This window comes from Schistocerca cancellata, chromosome 2 (genome assembly GCF_023864275.1).
Source record: "Schistocerca cancellata isolate TAMUIC-IGC-003103 chromosome 2, iqSchCanc2.1, whole genome shotgun sequence".
In the NCBI taxonomy this organism is placed as follows: domain Eukaryota; kingdom Metazoa; phylum Arthropoda; class Insecta; order Orthoptera; family Acrididae; genus Schistocerca; species Schistocerca cancellata.
In genome coordinates, this window is record NC_064627.1 from 15,375,813 (window position 1) to 15,396,181 (window position 20,369).

At 39.6% G+C, this 20,369-nt stretch overlaps 1 protein-coding gene across 1 annotated transcript in view; it reads right to left on the bottom strand.

Moving 5' to 3' along the window:
- The window catches only part of LOC126163202 (dynein axonemal heavy chain 3), a 1,221,238-nt gene that overhangs the window by 686,761 nt on the left and 514,108 nt on the right, over positions 1-20,369 (bottom strand). The window contains exons 27-30 of the mRNA XM_049920156.1: positions 19,843-19,993; positions 19,526-19,686; positions 14,372-14,647; positions 9,303-9,417 (exon numbers count right to left, since the gene is read on the bottom strand). Coding sequence (XP_049776113.1) covers positions 9,303-9,417; positions 14,372-14,647; positions 19,526-19,686; positions 19,843-19,993 — 703 coding nt within the window. The remainder of the gene's footprint in view (positions 1-9,302; positions 9,418-14,371; positions 14,648-19,525; positions 19,687-19,842; positions 19,994-20,369) is intronic.

The following is a 20,369-nucleotide window of genomic DNA, read 5'->3' on the forward strand; positions in this document are numbered from 1 at the left end:
TAATCCTACCTCTAATGATCCAACTCCCCAAGACACTATCCAAATTGAACCCTGCCTGGAACAGTTCCATCCTCCGTCACAGCAGGACCCACCTCCTCTTCCTCAAAATCACCCTCTCCAAACCTTCCAGGAATTTCTGACTTCCAGCCTTGCCTCTCAGTCCCTCTTAAAAAACCTTAATCCTACTCCCAACATCACCATTGCTGAAGCCCAGGCTATCCGTGATCTGAAGGCTGACCAATCCATCGTCATTCTTCCGGCTGACAAGGGTTCCACGACCGTGGTACTTGATCGTCGTGAGTATGTGGCTGAGGGACTGTGTCAGCTTTCAGACAACACTACATACAAAGTTTGCCAAGGTAATCCCATTCCTGATGTCCAGGCGGAGCTTCAAGGAATCCTCAGAACCTTAGGCCCCCTACAAAACCTTTTACCTGACTCCATCAACCTCCTGACCCCACCGACACCCCGTACCCCTACCTTCTACCTTCTTCCTAAAATTCACAAACCCAATCATCCCGACCGCCCCACAGAACGTATCTCTGCCTACGTAGATCAACACCTTCAACCCATTACATGCAGTCTCCCATCCTTCATCAAAGACACCAAGCACTTTCTCAAACGCCTGGAATCCTTACCCAATCTGTTACCCCTGGAAACCATCCTTGTAACCATTGATGCCACTTCCTTATACACAAATATTCTGCACGTCCAGGGCCTCGCTCCGATGGAGCACTTCCTTTCACGCCGATCACCTGCCACCCTACCTAAAACCTCTTTCCTCATTACTTTAGCCAGCTTCATCCTGACTCACAACTTCTTCACTTTCGAAGGCCAGACATACCAACAATTAAAGGGAACAGCCATGGGTACCAGGATGGCCCCCTCGTACGCCAACCTATTTATGGGTCCAAGAGGAAGCCTTCTTGGTTACCCAGGCCTGCCAATCCAAAGTTTGGTACAGATTTATTGATGACATCTTCATGATCTGGACTCACAGTGAAGAAGAAGTCCAGAATTTCCTCTCCAACCTCAACTCCTTTCGTTCCATCAGATTCACCTGGTCCTATGCCAAATCCCATGCCACTTTCCTTGACGTTGACCTGCATCTGTCCAATGGCCAGCTTCACACGTCCGTCCATATCAAACCCACCAACAAACAACAGTACCTCCATTATGACAGCTGCAACCCATTCCACATCAAACGGTCCCTTCCCTACAGCCTAGGTCTTCATGGCAAACAAATCTGCTCCAGTCCGGAATCCCTGAACCATTACACCAACAACCTGAAAACAGCTTTCGCATCCAGCAACTACCCTCCCGACCTGGTACAGAAGCAAATTACCAGAGCCACTTCCTCAAACCCAGAACCTCCTACAGAAGAACCCCAAAAGTGCCCCACTTCTGACAGGATACTTTCCGGGACTGGATCAGACTCTGAATGTGGCTCTCCAGCAGGGATACGACTTCCTCAAATCCTGTCCTGAAATGAGATCCATCCTTCATGAAATCCTTCCCACTCCACCAAGAGTGTCTTTCTGCTGTCCACCTAACCTTCGTAACCTCTTGGTTCATCCCTATGAAATCCCCAAACCACCTTCCCTAGCCTCTGGCTCCTACCCTTGTAACCGCCCCCAGTGTAAAACCTGTCCTATGCACCCTCCCACCACCACCTACTCCAGTCCTGTAACCCGGAAGGTGTACACGATCAAAGGCAGAGCCACGTGTGAAAGCACCCACATGATTTACCAACTGACCTGCCTACACTGTGAAGCTTTCTATGTGGGAATGACCAGCAACAAACTGTCCATTCGCATGAATGGACACAGGCAGACAGTGTTTGTTGGTAATGAGGATCACCCTGTGGCTAAACATGCCTTGGTGCACGGCCAGCACATCTTGGCACAGTGTTACACCGTCCGGGTTATCTGGATACTTCCCACTAACACCAACCTGTCAGAACTCCATAGATGGGAACTTGCCCTTCAGTATATCCTCTCTTCTCGTTACCCACCAGGCCTCAACCTCCGCTAATTTCAAGTTGCCGCCGCTCACACCTCACCAGTAATTCAACAACTTCTTTGCCTCTGTTCTTCCACCTCGACTGACATCTCTGCCCAAAATCTTTGCCTTTACATATGTCTGCTTGTGTCTGTATGTGCGGATGGATATGTGTGTGTGTGTGTGTGTGTGTGTGTGTGTGTGTGTGTGTGTGTGTGTGTGTGTGCGCGCGAGTGTATACCTGTCCTTTTTACCCCCTAAGGTAAGTCTTTCCGCTCCCTGGATTGGAATGACTCCTTACCCTCTCACTTAAAACCCACATCCTTTCGTCTTTCCCTCCCCTTCCCTCTTTTCTGATGAAGCAACCGTTGGTTGCGAAAGCTTGAATTTTGTGTGTTTGTTTGTGTGTCTATCAACATGCCAGCACTTTCGTTTGGTAAGTCACATCATCTTTGTTATATAAATAGGCTCTGTAGAACCGTCATAGTGTTTATATACCTATAGGTGTATGTTTTCCTATGTAGACGTATTCTTTCCCCCACAATACCTGGCATCACAACAATTTTCTAGTCTGTAATTTTAATGTTTGTGTATAATGTAGTTTTGTGTGTATGCGGATGCGTGTTCATGTAGTCTGATTCTTCGGCCTTCTTATCTGAAGATAAGATGTAGGTTATTGGAAACCACAGAAACCAGGAAGGACTTCTCTGATGGAAGTAGATGAATATGAAAAGAGGGAAAAACTGTATAGGTCCTCACATGAGAAGTAAGAAAGGAAATTAAAAAAAATGGTTGCTAAGATCAAAGAAGAGAAAGAAGATAGCCCCAAAGACAGTAAACACTTCCCACTCTCCTTCACCAGCATCCCTATCTCTCAGGTACTTGAGTGAGACCCCAGAGGAGGTTTGGTGTTAAACTGTCTCCTACAGAATGGACATTCCCACCTTCACCCTTGAGGACCCCGAAGGAAATCTTAGCAATCCTATGGAAATGGCTAATGGTGAAGAATCAGTCACACTTACTTGTGAGAGTTGTTTGAAAGGTGTGGTGTGTGTTTAGTGTTAGTCATGATTTATGTGTTCTCGTAAACCATTCTTTTATCCACAATACACATCCCTTTCAGAACTGATACAAACCCTCCCATCTACATCACAGATCATAAAAGATATAAAATATTCTATACAAAATAGAAAATTATACACTACAGTCTGTCATTCAGTTAGTCACATTACATTATACTTTCCACAGACATAATATTCTTATTCCGATTATTTCATGTCTAGAGATCACTTTCATTCTTATTCTGTGATTCTCCTAAGTTGTAGTCATAGCTAATTTTCTAGGTAATAATATTATTGGATAGGTTAAAATTTTAGGAATAGATGACAGAATAGTTTAAGATTTACAAGGAATTTGGTGCAGGAAAACTACTTTGGAAGAAACACCGAAAACAACTCGGGATCCGATGGTCGTCACTCTGCCCATTAACTCAGAATGTTTCCCTGGGGTATACATGACTCTGCCCAGGACCCATGGATCTGATATTAACTTTTCTTTGCACTGGCAAACCAGTAATCCTCTTTAAATCCCAAGAGGAAAAATTGTCAATATTTACTGTTCCCCATTCTGAATATACTAAGCAGATTCAGAAAGATGTAGGTTGCATTAGGTACTGGAAGATGAAGAAGCTCACACAGGACAGAGTAGCATGGAGAGCTGCATCAAACCAGTCTCTGGACTGAAGACCACAACAACAACAACAACAACATCTCCTACTCCCACAGGGTAGGTGGGTTTCTGATCACTAACGCCTAAGTTACCAAGGCAACAGCGTCTGACACCAACCTCAAGCAGGTAGTCCATCTCATCCATCAGGGTTGGTCTTCTTGTCCTGTGGGACAGGTGCCTGATAAATGTCGTAACTACTTTGTCTTGCATCTTCATGTCTCAGTCTTAGACAGGGTCCTCCTTCTCTCCAGGCATGATGCACCTCCCACAGTGGTTAGTCCTGGGTGTTCATTGCAGGAGGTTTATAACTGTTACATGAGGGTCACTCGAGTGTTTCATTGGCTCACAGGCATGTGTAGCGGCTCAGCATTGACAGGGAGCTGGAGCAATTGGTTGCTGTGTGTCCCCAGTGCACTAGTCAACATGTGGTTCCCAAGACTCAATTCTCCTCACAGCCTGCAGCAAGCCAGATCTGGGAACACATCCATGTGGATTTTGTGGGCCTGTTTCTGAATGTGTTTGGCTAATTGTCATTTATGTGTTTTCATGTTTTTCTTGCATGGTCCAGTGCTTCTCCACACAATTGAAGTCACTATCCAGGCTCTCCCAAAAAAATTTTTTTTTGTGGAAGGTCTACCCGTTACTCTTGTTTCTGATAACTGGTCTCAGTTCCTGTCTCAAGCATTTCAAGGTTTCTGTGGTAAGGCATTCACCATGTTCACTCCCCTCCCTTTCACCACCAATCTAAAGATGAAACTGAGTTCACGGTTCATAACTTTAAGACCCAAATGAAAAAAATGTCTGCAGGCATTACAGTTTTTTTTTCTGACAGCCTACCAGATGACTCCTATTGGTTCTTGCAGCCCTCTACAGCTGACCTCCTCCACGGGCACCAGCATAGTGTGCTGCTCCAGCTCCTCTGTCTAGGATCTCACCTGCCATCATGTTCAGGTTACTGAGTTTTCCTCCAGGTACTGCAGTGAGGGCACCTGCTTCCGGTTGGTGCCCCCGCTGGCTACCGGCAGTCATCATGAGACATAATGGCCACTGCATCTACACTCTTTAGATTGGAGGCTCAGAACCAATGAAATCAGATCCAAGTCTGGGTGGGAATCCCCCCCTCCTCCACCTCTGTACTGGTTGCACCACTGCCTTCGCTGGTGCCCAGCTGTTGAATGCTGTGCCAGCATCCCAGTCTCCTCTTCCACCTGCGTCAGCACCTCTGCCCAATGAGCCTACAATTTCATAGCTTCCGGCACCCCTCCAGCTGGTGGACATGCCCCACACCAGTTTGATGTCTCCTGCATGTCCTCAGCCTGCTGTGGTGTTCCACATTGCCACTGAATGTTTCCAGGGATCCTGGCTCGGACTGGCTGTCACCAATCTCATCATCTTGTGCTCCAGCGGAATGGCATCGGGGTGCTCTTCAAGCCTCATATTCTAATATCACTGGTGTCAGGAAGTTGCTCTCCTCTCTTACCTCCGCAGACTCCATGGACGTAGACACCATCTCCACAGTGGAGTCATCCTCACCTTGCCTGGGGAATCGGTGATGCTTCTCCCCCAAGGGAAAAGGGGTGTAGTGACCCACACAGATTCCACAACAGAGATCCAGGTGTGCAAGCCCACGTGTGCAAGCCAGTGCCAGGGTTGAAGGGAAAGGAAAAGGGATGAAAGAAAAGGATGGATGAGGTTTATGAAATGGCGAGAGTTATAGAAAAGTCACACAGAACCCTGGGTCAGGGGAGCATTCCTGGATGGGATGTGAATGAAAGACTGATTGCTGGTGAATGCACCAGATGAGATTTTAAAACCTGAGAACTCAAAGATAGGGTAATAAGCAAAACAGAGATTATTGAAAAACTTCGTGTATCAATCAATAAGAGCAGATAGCTAAGGGCCTTATATATGGTAGGCAGGTGATGGGCAAACAGGCATGTTGAAAAATAAAAGATATAGGAAAATAAAAGGCAGTGAAGAAAAGGAGTGGTTACTGAAAAGAAAGTGCTGAGACCACATAAATTACTGCAAATGAAAAGATATAGGGGAAGAGATGATTAATAACAGGTGTTACAGACAAATAAATGAATGAAATATGAGACACAGCAAGTTAAAACTATTCCATGTGTTACAATTCCCAATCCTGATGATTAAGAATTTTTATTTCCAGTAATTTTACTCATTATCATACCGTTATGTGTTTTGTATGTATGTGACACGTAGAGAAATACTTGAAACTTTCAATTAATCTTTGCTCCACCAAAACCTGTTACTAATCAATTTACTTTCATTGCAGTGAATCCAACAGTATAATTAGTTTTCACTTAAAACATGTAATCAGAAAATACTTGTTATTCAACTTCTTACTATCATAAGACTTTGCAAACATTGTGTGAGTTGTAAAATTAGCGGCACCATTCATTGTAAGGAGTGCCATCCCAACTCCAGGTTAATAATTTTAATTTGCATGAAACAAATTAACTTAAAAGATAATTACCACTGAAAGTTCCATACCTGTCAGGGATGTGGACAATCTTTCTTGTGTGATCTTTGATATGTTGCTGCTTCTGTTATGTGCTGAAATGGTGGGCTTCGGGGCCCTGTATGTGTGTCATCGAAACAAAATATCTTCAATAAAGATAGAAGCTGGTGTGTCATATCAAAACAAAATATCTCCTATAAGGATAGAAGCTGAAGCAATGAATTAAAATTTGTGCCACATCCAGGACTTGAACATGAGTCTCCTGCTAACCAGGCAGATGTGCCACCACAATGCTACAGTGATGTAGTGGATTTATACCACTGTGGCATTGTGGTTAGCACACCTGTCTGGACTACCACAGTCCAACACCCTCCCAAACACAAACTTCAATTAACACATTCAGCCAATTTTCCCCTTCTTACATCAGCAGCATTGCCAAAGCTCTCCAAAATTGGAACAGCACCCCAGGTTTGCACATAATGGGGATATCCTGTCTGTACTTCAGGCACAGGTTATCTATAGATTTGGTGGAATTAAGTTTTCATGAAAACATAAGCATCTCAACTTTATCTTCGATAACAATACAAGCTGAAGAATTGAATTAAAATCTGTGCCACAACCAGGACTTGAAGTTGCTCAGTACGCAGTTGTGCTAACTGTACGTCTCCAGGAAAACATAATTCCATCAGAAATAAAATATGTTCTTTCCACTATGATATGCTGTGCAATTATGTGTGTTCTCTGCCATGCTCAAAAGAAGATCAGCACATACAATCATAATTTCTATTGCTGATATTCCCTTCTGGCTTAGATTCTGAACTTGACACTGTACTTTTGTTGCTCTCTCTCTCCCCCCCCCCCCCCCTTTCACCACCAGCACCCACAGCCCCCCCCCCCCCCCCTCCCAAAGTTGTATGACACCTCCCACAGATTAATTAAGTCATTAATTAAAATTTTCAAAAATTTACCATCACGTAAAATAATTGTCAATATGGCACTTGTACTCATAAGTCAGTTAATTACAATGCGGATGCACAAAGTATTTCCACAAATTTTTCTAAATTCCTAGATTACCACATTTATTGTCCACCAAAATTGTATCAGTTCTTATGACCTATTCTAAGCAGCATAATTTTACCTATCTGTCTTTAAAATCATTGCATAATACAAGAAATAATACGGTCCCAGTCGAGCTAACAAAGCATGTAACACCTATTCTCCCGATGTTTGATCATGTTATAGCTATGAGCAGGAATATAGTTTGAATTGTCTCAAGGATGGTAGGAGGCTTGAATTGCCATTTTCATTGTCTTTCAAATGAGCTATTTTTCAATGTGGTGACCTTTAATAAAGTAATCTATGTGAACCATTGCAGTGTAATGTTATCTGACAGATTTCCACAAGCCAATATTGTATGTGAACCACGTCATTTTATGTAAATGTGGACAGCACTTTGCGCCACACTTCATTATTTTGCTTAGTGCCTTGTTTGATCTACCTATGGTTATTGGACAGTGCTTCATTAATGTGTGTTTTAATAACTTTGTGATTCATATGAGAAATTCTGCTGGATTCATATGAGAAATTCTCCCATTGAATTCTTAGTTATTTGTGAGTGGTGACCTGATTGCATGTGCTAATATTTTCACATAATAAGAAAACTGGTCAGACTGCAAACAGTATAACTCTGAGGCTAATTAAAATGTGTAGAGAAGTGTAACCTAAACTATGATGTTGAGTAGCTCATCCCCAGCCCCTGCCAGCAGACACTATCGAATACTGAATAAGATGTTCAGCTTTAAATCAACAGTCTGATGAGCTATCAAACAGGCACCAGAGGCTACAAAAATTAGGTTTGCACTTTACAACTAAAACAAAAAGTTGAAAACAGAAGACAGTTAGAACAAGATAGATGTCAACATATACTAGCAAGGGGATTACATAAGCAGGAATGATGGCTACAAGGTCTAATAGATATACAAAAATAATCTTTTACAAGTGTTTCCTCTGGGCGGTATTGTTAACCTGTTTTCCATCAGTCTCTATGGCAGTTAATAACAACAATAAAGATAGGTATATATTGGTTTATCACATCTTTCTTGCCCATTCAGACCAGTTTCAAGAATCAGTGTGTGGTGTGCTGTCTGCCTGCTACCTCCAAGCTGGTGTGCTACACATATACTTCTGGAGAACATTTTCATCTGTATTTGCTCTTTTTGTTGTCTGTTACTACATTCCATTAAATTGAATATCACACCAGACTAATTTAGGAGTGCTCTATTAACCGAGCAGAAAAAATTCCACTTGTCTCAAAATCTAAAATATTCAACCCAACTAATCCAATAAGGAAAAGGTGGGGTATGAGGGGGGGGGGGGGGGGGGCATTATTACAGTTATACTTTGATTATTATCCTAGAAAGGGTCTTTTCCAGTATTGCTAGTGCAGTCAGGCTATGAAAACAGTGCTACTTATGCAACAATATGATTCTTATTGAGATCTTTCCAGCACTCTGCAGTTTCAATCACATTTGTGATTCCTCATTAAACATGTGTGCACCTTTGTATGCCTGTAAACCTTTTAGTCTGTTTTGCTCTTTCTATTGTCTGTTAATACTTTTCTTTAAACTGACTATCACACTAGACTAATATAACACTGCTCTAATACAGAAGCAGAAAAGATCCCACTTGTATTTCAATCTAAAATTTTCAACCTGTGTTTTCCTCGTTTCAGCCAATAGATCCTACAATGGAGGAATTACAAATACTAGTTTCTCCCAGCCTCCATTCCTTATCAGCATCGGTCCATAAGCATCAACTACTTCAGCATGGCATGTATAGCAATTAAACATTACAAATTTGGATAATACTTAACAGATAACATTAACAGGAATAAATCAATCAATGCTCCTAAACTATTTGCAACTAGTGCTTCCAGTCAGGCAACTCTAGTTTTAAATCTATTTTTACTTCAGCTTAAGACCAGCCAATCTGCTTCTTTGTTTTCTGATTGTCATAATTCAAATAATAAGTACAATCAGTTTGTAGTTTAAATATACAAAATTTCTGTTGAGAAACTAAAATGAGTGAATACCTTTCAATGTAGATGCAAATCCCCACACCAGGCTAAAGAGAAAAATACACTGTAACCATTGAGTGCTCACTTTTTGTTCTCCTTCTAATAAGCTGCTGAATAATCTTGAAAATGACTGAAAAGGAATTAAGAAGCACTTAGAGGAAACATTTTGTCAATAAAATTATGGATTGTATAGACAGCAATTAAGTTATTACTAAAACAGAACTTTTTGTATATCTTCTATCATTAGTAACATTATTATTAAGTAGTTCATTTTTACAGTAGCGTCAAACGGGGGTGATGTCGGACACCATGGTGAATTCAGACAGTATGACTTATTTGCTCTTTGCCACTGCATAGAAACAAGGAGTTACTTATTTTAACGTCCATGCACCAGTTATTTTAAGTGCAAGATTGCATTTATCGCTTTCCACAACTTTTATTTTGCGTCAATTGTTTCCCCAGGTGAATAATTGACGAACAGTCTCAGCGTCAAAAATGCATGCATTATCGTAAAGTGGAAACTTTCTATTGTTGCGCAGAGCAGGAAGTTATTGTAACCATAATTGTCAATGCACTCAGTAGCTAATACCATTGAGACAATTTCTGTACACGTTTGTCGAGTTTCTCGTACAAGGTTACAAAATAATGATGGTTTTTGTAAAACTGTGTACTGTGTGGAGTGATTTCAGACAATGCCAAGAACATATAAAAGCAGGAGAGGTGCTACAGTATGGTGTAATTATGACCCAGAACTGTTAGATAAAGCAGTTCGTGATATTCAGAGTGGTAAATTATTGTACAGAAAAGCGTGTGATTTGTATGGTATACCTAAATCAACCCTAAAAAATAAAGTGCAGGAAGCACATCCGAAAAAAATGGGAGGACAGCCAGTGCTGAATAAAGAAGAAGAAGAAATGTTGAAGCAAGGTATCTTGAGGGCTGCACATTGTGGATTTCCCTTCACTAAATTGGATATTAGATATTTAGTTAAAGGCTACCTTGATAATTCTGGCCGAAAAGAGAAGAAATTTCATAATAAGTTGCCAAGAGAAGAATAGGTGCATTTATTCCTCAAATGACAGCCAGAAAATCTTTCCATTCACTTAAGCGAAAGTATTAAATGAGCTCGTGTAGAAGTGAACAAAGAGACTGTTATGATATTTTCCTCCAATATCAAGGCAAAGCTGGAAAATCTCCTACCTAGCAACATGATCAACTATGATGAAACCAACATGTCAGATGATCCAGGTAAGCAGCAGATAATTATGAAATGAGGCAGTAAGCACGCTGAAAAAGTGATGAACTCATCAAAATCTAGTGTCTCAACAATGATGACAGCTAGTGCTGATTGTAAACTGCTTCCTCGTATGTCCTTTAAAAATCAGAGCATTTGTGGGACACGTGGCAAGAAGGTGGACCGCAAGGAACCCGTTTCAATAGGAACAAAAGTGGATGCTTTGACCTGCCATTATTTGAAGACTAGTTCTTTACAATTGCTTTGACCATTCATTCCCCCCACCCCCCCCCCCACCCCCCCCGCACCCCCAATAGCACGCACCTCCTCCAACTGCTCGGTGTAAGCTTCTTCAGGCCAATGAAAGCAGCGTGGCGAGCTGTATTAACTGATTGGAAGAAACACACTCGTCGGACCATTTCCAAGGATGCCTTCCTGTCTCTTCTGAAGCAGACACTGACTAAGCCTGATTGGAAGAAACACACTCGTGGGACCATTTCCAAGGATGCCTTCCTGTCTCTTCTGAAGCAGACACTGACTAAGCTTCCAGCAAACTCCAAGGAAAACATAAAGGGTGGATTTCACGCCATGGGCCTAATCCCTTTTGATCCATATCATGTCTTACACTTATTCGTAACACCGGGCTACCTTAAAATGTGTAAAATGCCACCAAAATCAAATAAAATGCATGTAGAATTTTAAAAAGAGGCAATAGCTGTCCGAATTCACCCTCTATATACTGTAACTTCGGACAGAGATTTAAAAAACGCATGTGTCCGAAATCACACCAATCCATGGGGTGACTTTGGACACTTTATTTAACTGCCTCAGATAAATATACCTACAAATACACTTTCTGGTTCTGGGATATTTTATTCGTTAGACATATACCCTACCACTTCCATAACAATCAATTTAATCTAACAATACATTCGAAAGTTACAATCCAAATAATGACAAAACCATCCGAAATCACCCCATTTGATGGTACTGCTGTTGGTGGATAATCACTGGCTTGAGACTGTAGATGTACTCATTTCAGTATTTTCTCTCCAAAAAAGTTACATTATTATTTCTTCTTCTTCTTCTTGCATGTTTTTTCCATGTTGGCACAGAGTGGTCATGGTTACAAATGAATTTGGCATGATTAATTTAAGAGATGCCCTTCCTGTTGCCATACCATTACCCCCCCCCCCCCCCCCACGCCCCTCCCCCCCCCCCAGGACAGAATATGTGCACCTCAAATGTCTGCACGTAGTATTATTCACATGAAAGTAAAACCTCGTCAGCTGATGTTTAACTATGTAACATTTTGAAATCATGGCCCACTGGAACCAGCACAAGACATCTTGTATTACTCGGAGGCACAGGCAGAAAGGCAATTAACCAGAAAGTCCTCTGGGCACTAGCTGTAGCACCAATAAGAAAACATATGGTAGTCACAACAACTTTTGAATTTAATTAGCCATTACCAACAATTAAGTCTAAGCCAAACAGGATACCAAGGAAATTACACTAAAGAAGTTGAAATAAATACAAATAAATCAATTTCTGCATCAGTCACTTGTTTAGTTTGCCATTACACATTTCAAAGATTCACACTGTTATCTTCCGGTGGAGAATCTTTTGTTTACATGGCTGATGTCGCTGTAGAGTACAGACATCTTTTCACAGTTGCACATCGAGGCCAATGTAGGTTATTTTGTGTTTTTTGCTAAAGCTAAATATTGTTGATTTATAGAAGACACTCCAGACATTAAAAAATGTGAATATCTGTCAGTGAATTGTAGTTACAGGGATAGTAAGGTTGTAAAAGGTGTATGTACTGTTAGCTGATGTATGTCCTCTCCACTACACATTCTATTTACACTGTCATTTCAAAGAAGCGATACAAGATTAAAAGTTTTCTACAAATACACATTTTTCTGTTTTAAAAACATGAATGGGCATATGTATGACTTAAAATGAGAAACACATTTTTGCAGAAACCACCTTGTATCACTGTATTCCATGTAAAGAAACACATATGTACTATGTACAACTTCTTTGAAACACCAGTGTAAATGTAACATGTAGCGGAGAGAACATACATCAGGCAGCAGTATGCAGACCTTTTACAACTCTACCATCCCGTAAGTGCAATTTGCTGTCAGGAATTCACATGTTTTTAACCTATAAAGTGTCTTTCCCAAAACAACAATTTTTATCATTAGCAAAAGACACAAAATAACGTACTATACACTGCTCTCAGTCTGTGACTGTAAAAAGACGTCTGTACTCTTCACCAACACAAGCCATGTAAGTAAACAATTCTTCATCTGAAGATGATGGTGTGAACCATTGATACACTTAGTGGCAAAATAAACAAGTGACTGGTGCACAACTGTTTTATTGGTATTGATCAACAGTCGCAGACCTCATAATGCTATCCCTTATAGACAAAACATTCAGTTTAAGAAAGTCTAGGAAAAGCAGAAAAAGTAAGGTGTCTACTACAACTATAACATGAAATGGAAGCCATGGAGCTATGCACAATGGCTCTGCAATCCTGTCAAACAGAAATGAGAGATAGGAAATCACAACCATGGCTTGACAAGGACTGCTTTGATGAATGGCAGAAGACACTATCAGTACCACAGCAAGCCAAAATCACAACACAACAATGTGACCTGTCACTATATGCCAGCCAGAGGAGGTCATACAAGACATTAATAAAGAAGAAGAAGAAGGTGGCTTATGCAGAAAAGAAGCTAGACATTGATAACAACACATTCAAAGAGACCCATTCCTAGCACTCAAAAAAACTAAGACTAAAGGTAAAAGGAATCTCAAAGGACTCACGGTCAAATAATTTTAAAGCCATCCTATGGTTCCAGCACAAGGAAGCTAAACAGTAAGAAGTTACACCTCTACGACAAGACAAGAAATATGCCAAGTGATAACAAAGGCAAGACGCAAAAAGGCTTCTTGGCCAGACGGCATATATATAGAACCATCAACGAATCCTATCCCACGATCTAAGATTAATGGTTCAAACTATTAACAACTGCACGAGAACACAAAAAGTACTAGAACAATGAAGAACATCAGCAATCAAAATCTCAATGAAATAACATGCCAAATACTCACACAAAAATGCAACACTATCTGGAGCCACTTCTACTCAACTGACATCATAATGTAACTATGAACTCTGACATGTGCTAACATGATTGCAACACTTGTATTCCACAACAAGTTCCACCAAAACAAGAAATTCCACAAGCTATATCAAGACTGCAAGTGTGAACTGCACAATGAGCGCTGTGAAGGATATCATGGGAAAAACTGCAGAAAAACAACAATGTCGATAATAAAACTAGAACTGGAGAAATGCAACTCAGTGTTGTATTTATATCTGTATCTTTATTTGTATTTTCATTAATAATATTAAATTCATCTAAGTATGATGTGGTGATAAGTCACAACCAGTAAATTGTGTGAACTGAGGGAACCTGGTTTTTTAAGTCCGCAAGCTGCTCATCACCTCAGCTACTGTGAGAGGTTTACCTTTACTCCTTCTAGCGTTGGTATACCATGCAAGACTCTGCAGTACATGTTGCCTTGTTGTGTGCCTACAAATAACATCCTAATATGTTTAGAAATGTCCATAAACAACAACAATGACACTGGTAATTCTCAACAATAAGAACCTATATATACAGACTAATGCTAACAAACACAGCTATATTGTCAAGATAAAGAATATTATTCCAAAGAATAAGGAATGCATATGTGCAGTGGAAATAGACAAATATTCACTTTACATTGTACATAGCTATACCTGTCTGTCACATATTTTTATACTTACATGAAAAAGGTGTAGTTCACTTGTTTCGATAAACAGTTGGCATGATTCATGAAGGAAACTTAAGATGGGTGGCACAAGCCAATCAATAAGTTCATCCAACAGTTCTAATTGCACATCCAGGAGTTTTTCACGTAAAACATTTTCGTATGATGCTAGCAGAGCACGCCACCCCAGCTGATGTGGTTCTAAGTATATCATTCCACACCGGGAAACAGTTGCAGGAGATGCCTGTTCCAAGTCGGCAGGTTCAAAAATCAGGTTCATTTTGTTTGTCATCTGCAACATAATCACATAATCTCAAACTAAATTTAAAAACAGAATATAACATTTTGTAAGGACTAAGAAAAACATGATCAAACTCTGTTTCAGCTACCAAAATCATACCACAAACTTTGCAGCAGGAAATACTACAACAAATTAAAATGAAAAACTCAAGGTTTTGAAAGCAATGATTAAATAAAGATAACTGTAAAATAAAAATGTTTTGCTGAATATCCACAGAAATAAATAATATAGACCACTGTCACAACGCAAAATTATGAACACAGTTAATAATAAACAGAAGATGTAATTTTATCCGGAATCTTTGGAAGTTGTTGAAACAATTTAGTGCACGCAGAAACTGGCGACTTCCAAACACATTTCTTATTTGTTAAGGAAACGCATAGAGGTTACATATGTACTCATCTATGTACATATTCTCTTATGGGCTTTATTTAATAATAATAATAATAATAATAATAATAATGATGATGATGATGATGAGAATCACTACAACCACTTCCTCAGATCACAAACTACTAGCACTGTTTTTTCTGTTTCCACAAATTAGATTTAATTTTTAAAACATTTGCCTTATGCAAAGTACAACATCATCTTAAATTTTATTTTTATTTAATCTAGTTATTTATATACAAATATGTCATCTTCAGTGGATCTCATTATATTGCTGGAAGAGCATTAATTTTAAAGATTGTACTGCACAGTTTCATTTGATTTATGCCAACCTGGCAATCTAATTTTTAAAATTTTTTCTTTATGTAGTTTTAAAAGTAAAATGAGACCTGATATCCCAAAAACATTTGATTTTGTTACAGTTTTCAGTCCAAGACTGGTTTGATGCAGCTCTCCATGCTAGTCTACCAGTGCAAAACTCATCACAACTGCAAAATGCTCACTGTATATGTCCCTTGGTCTCCCTCTACAATTTTTACTCCAACACATTTTCCACCATTACCAAATTGATGATTCCTTGATGCATCAGGATGCGCCCCTACAACCAACATCACCTTTTACTCACATTTTGTGGCAAATTTGTTTTTCTCCAGTTCGATTCAGTGATTCCTCATTTGTTACCTAATCTACTCATTTAATCTTCAGCATTTATATTAAATGTTAACAAATTCCTCTTTTTCTGAAATGCTCCTCTTGCTATAGCCGGTCTACATTTTATATCCTCTCTACTTCAACCACCATCAGTTAATACGCTGCCCAAATAATAAAACTCTAGCACTTTTAGTGTATCACTTGCTAACCTAATTCCCTGAGCACTGGTTGGTTTAAATCACTTACATTCCAATACCATCATTTAATTTTGATGATGTTCATCTTATATCCTATTTTGAAGACATTATGTATTTTGCACAGTTGCTCTTCCAAGCCCTATACTCTCTGATAAAATTACATTGTCATCAGGAAACGTCAACAGTTTTTTCTTGTTGTCCCTGAACTTCACTTCCCATCCAAATGTCTCAGATTGTAAATAACCTTTTTCCTCCTTATTATTTCAACCCTACTGCCTTCAGAATTCTCAGAAAGCAGCATCCAGTCAACACTGTCAAAAGCTTGCGCTGAATCTTTAACTGCTATAAACACCCGTTTGGCTTTCTTCAAGCTATCTTGTAAGGTAAGTCATAAGGCCAGGATTGCCTTTCTTCATTTATTGAATGAAGCAACAACTTTACCATAATCAGCACTGTTTCCTTAATCCACAATGTGTTTTGAAGGTTTAAACCCCCATCATCAGGTGGATTTACAAGTGTTAGTATGACAAACATGTCTATGGTGTTACTTGTGCCACTGTCTAGTGAAGAAACATAAACACTGTTTCAGAGTTTGGTTTTGGAGGGTTTTTTGACTAAAATATAAATGTATATCTACAGGCGAAAATAAAACAAGTTTCTCTTTCATAACACATCACGTGTAGAGATGATGTCTGGAAATTAGTTGGTGAAAAGAACAAGCAGCAGCAGAGAAACATTGTCTTGAAGTACAAAGAATATGTATCATAGCAATATTATTACTTCAGAATAAGTTTTAAAGGATTGTGAAGACCTTTGTTTGAGTTCCTGAATACATGTGTTGGAATAGATATTTCAGGTCGTATACAGATCTGATTCTGTCAAGTTTTATACCTTACATTTCATTTTCATTTACATAATCATGTGAAATGCTGCAAACTGTAGGCACAATAATTATGTTGCTAAATTAATACATGAATAACAATTTTGGCTGTGACTCAGAGATAGGGACAAAAGGATGGAGGCAGAGAGAGAGAGAGAGACAGAAAGAGAGAGAGAGAGAGAGAGATATTTAGATACAGAGAATAAAAGGAGTGATTGGAGGAGAATGTATTTTTCCAAAGCAGACTATATCTGTTACATGTAACAACTTAGTAAAGGTTGGAGTAATACATTGGTTTATGTTTTAAAAATTTGCAGCGAGACAATCTATGTTGTTAGTTGATGTAGGTGTGTGTGTGCGGGAGGGGGGGGGAGGGGGGGAGGGGGGGGGGGACAGAGAAGGAGAAAACTTTAGTGTGTGTGCATTGGTAGAATGTGCAGCACAATGAGGGTGAGGAGACATGAACTGGGAGGAGGTGATGGGACAGAGTGTGTGGAAACTGTTAGGTGGAAGGTGTGGGGAGTAGGTTACCATAGGTTGAGACCGGGAGCAGAGATTATGTTGTCAGGATAACTCCATCGGCTCAGTTCAGAAAATCTGGTAGTGAAGGGGAGGAATTCATATGGCCCAGGGTTTCAAGAAACCATTCAAACCAAGCATGTTTGATGCTGCCGCAAACGGCTTTGATGATGTCACTACTGCTATGCTGACTTCATGTGCCAATTTTTCATATTTACCAACACACTGCTTGGACTGTCAATCCACACCACTGGTGGCAAGTCCACCACTGAGCACCACAAAGGGCATGAGTGAAGGTGTTCATTTAAATCTCCATTTTACCAGAGGAAGCGCCAACAAGAAGCGCTTCTCAGAGGCTCCTTGTGAAGGGGGCCTGAAGTGCACACTGTTGCTGACTTCAAGCAAGGGAGTTTATGTACTGTAGTGCTAAGAGGTCACAAAAACAAAAATGGTTAACAATGAATGAAAAGGTCAAGATAATCAATGTCTACAAAAAGGGAAAGCTTAGTATTAGATATGGCCAGCAGGTTTGCAGTTGGAAAACACAGATCAGTGAAATTTTAAGAAACAAAAATGTCATTCTGAAATCGTGGACTGGAACTGATAACCTTACCAGTAAATGTCCTTTTCCCAACATACTAGACCTAAAAGTTGACAATCTGACAACTGAGTGGATCTGCCATGCTCACACCAATAACTTACCAGTCAGTGAACCACTAATCCGTGAGAAAGCACTCGGAATCGCCACAGAGTTAGGGCTTAATGATTTTAAATCTTCTACTGGTTGGCTTGAAAACTTTAGGAGTAGACACAACATCTCTTTTCTAACTACTGTTGGTGAATCCAGTTCAGTGGATGAAAACACCATGTTAGACGAGCAAAAAAGGGTAACAGGAATTTGCGACGGTTATGAAGAAAGCAACATTTTTAACTGTGGCGAGACTGATGTTTCCTTCAGAACTCCCAGTAAACTATGGTCCTGTTCAGGACACAAAATTTCAAAACAGCAACTCACTATTCTACTGTGTGTTAAAATGATAGGTGAATTTAACAAGCATTTAATTACTGGTAAGGTCATGAAGTCTACATGTTTTAAGGACATTGACTTGAGTAAATTGAACGTGGAGTGGTATGCTAATAAATGATCTCAGGTGACAAGAGCAATAATGTCTGAATGGTTGCTTGCATTTGACAGAAGAATGGAAAGACAAAGGAGGAAAGAGATTTTGTTTATGGATAGTGCCACTTTCAATTGTGATGCTGCACTAGAAAATGTGAAATAATCTTTTTGCCCCCAAATTCAACTTCACATTTCCAACCACTGGAACAGGGGATAATTCAAAGTTTCAAAGTGTTTTCATGCAGCAAGTGTTGAGACATATTTTGTCTCAAATGGACAATGTTGAATCTGGAGATTAGTGTATTGGATGCATCCAGTGGATTTCTTCAGCCTTACAACAAGTAACATACCTACAATACAACCACCAACTGTTTCCAGAAGGTCAGCTTCATTTTTAATGACCTTGCTTCACCAATTGACGATGGTGTCAGAGAAAACAATGTCAAGGGAGATGAGCATGAACTTCACACTTCAGTAGAGAAAACTGATGGATCTAAGGGGTACGCCAATATCGACAATGCACTGCTTACAGAAAGTACATCAACTAGTGTAAGTGAACTCATACAACAGTTTCATCAAGACAGGTGTGGAGAAAATGTTGAGAATGGACAACAAAATGAAGATGTAGATGATGTAACTGAACTGGACTTCACTCCACTTTCAAGTAAGCAGAGAGTGTACGAGGCAAGAAAATTGAAACACTACTTTTTAGTGGGGAGGGGGGGATTAAGAGAGACAAAGTTTAATGTCAGCAGTTAAAATGCAAGTTGAAAAGACAGTTATAAATTACTCTCTGGTTCAGAAAACATACATGATTACCTCAAACAAACCTTCCAGATTGCATGAAAGAAATTTTAATACCATAAAATATTATGGTACGAGGATTTGTTAATGTAATAATGTTAGTAAATGGATATAAATTTTTACTATGTTGTTTATACAGCACATTTCTGTCTATAGTTCATTGGATGTAGTGTATTGTATTGTATATTGTATTTTTATCCTTTTCTGATTAGCAGACATTTTCTTAAAGATGATATTTTTATTTTTCCCACAGATGTCTGCCATTCAGAAGTTTTACTGTATTATTATCACCATTATTATTTTCTTACCTGAATGATTTCACCTGACATAAGGCACAACTTCTTATTGTCATCGAGTACAGTATTCATGTTCTCTATCCACACAGCATCAACTGGGCCATCAAACATGATCCATTTCCTATCAGGTGTTGTTGCAGATGCAAACTCTCGAAAAGTATTAGCCAACACACCTGAAATGAGTCAAGGAACATTTCATAAACATAAAAATGAAAATAACCATCCACCATCTCATAACACAAATAATGAAAAATGCATGAAATCTGATAAAAGATGATGTAAAACAAAAATATATGACTGATGGAAGCATTATTAGTGCTACAACTTACCATCTGACCATTCATGAGAAACAGGATCGAAGCAACCATACAACTGCCCCATTGTTATTGCCTTTGGGTTAATTATTCTGTAATGCGCTCTATACTCTTCCATCACTGACTTTCGATTATTTGCAATATCAGTCAAAGATTCTGCAAGTGTCTGCAACATTCAAGAGAAATGATGAGACAATATTAGCCAGGTCATTGACAACATGCTCTTATCAAATCCTTAAGTCAATAAAACAGTCGTCTATATGCTGAAAGCTGAAAACTGAAAGAAATAACAAGCTGGGCAATGGAAGCCAAGAAATGCCTGAATCTTCATGCTTTTACATCATGGGGAGCCACACAAGGTGACAGAGCGTGAATAACACTATTATTATTTTATATGGAATCGCTGCAATGCTACCCCTGAACTCTATGAATGAGAAGTACTCTCGATTTCATGGTCACTGTCATCAGCAATTCTGTAAAAACTTATTGCCCCTCATGCATTCAGTACAGTTCTGAGACACTATTTGCCAAGCTCATTTAAT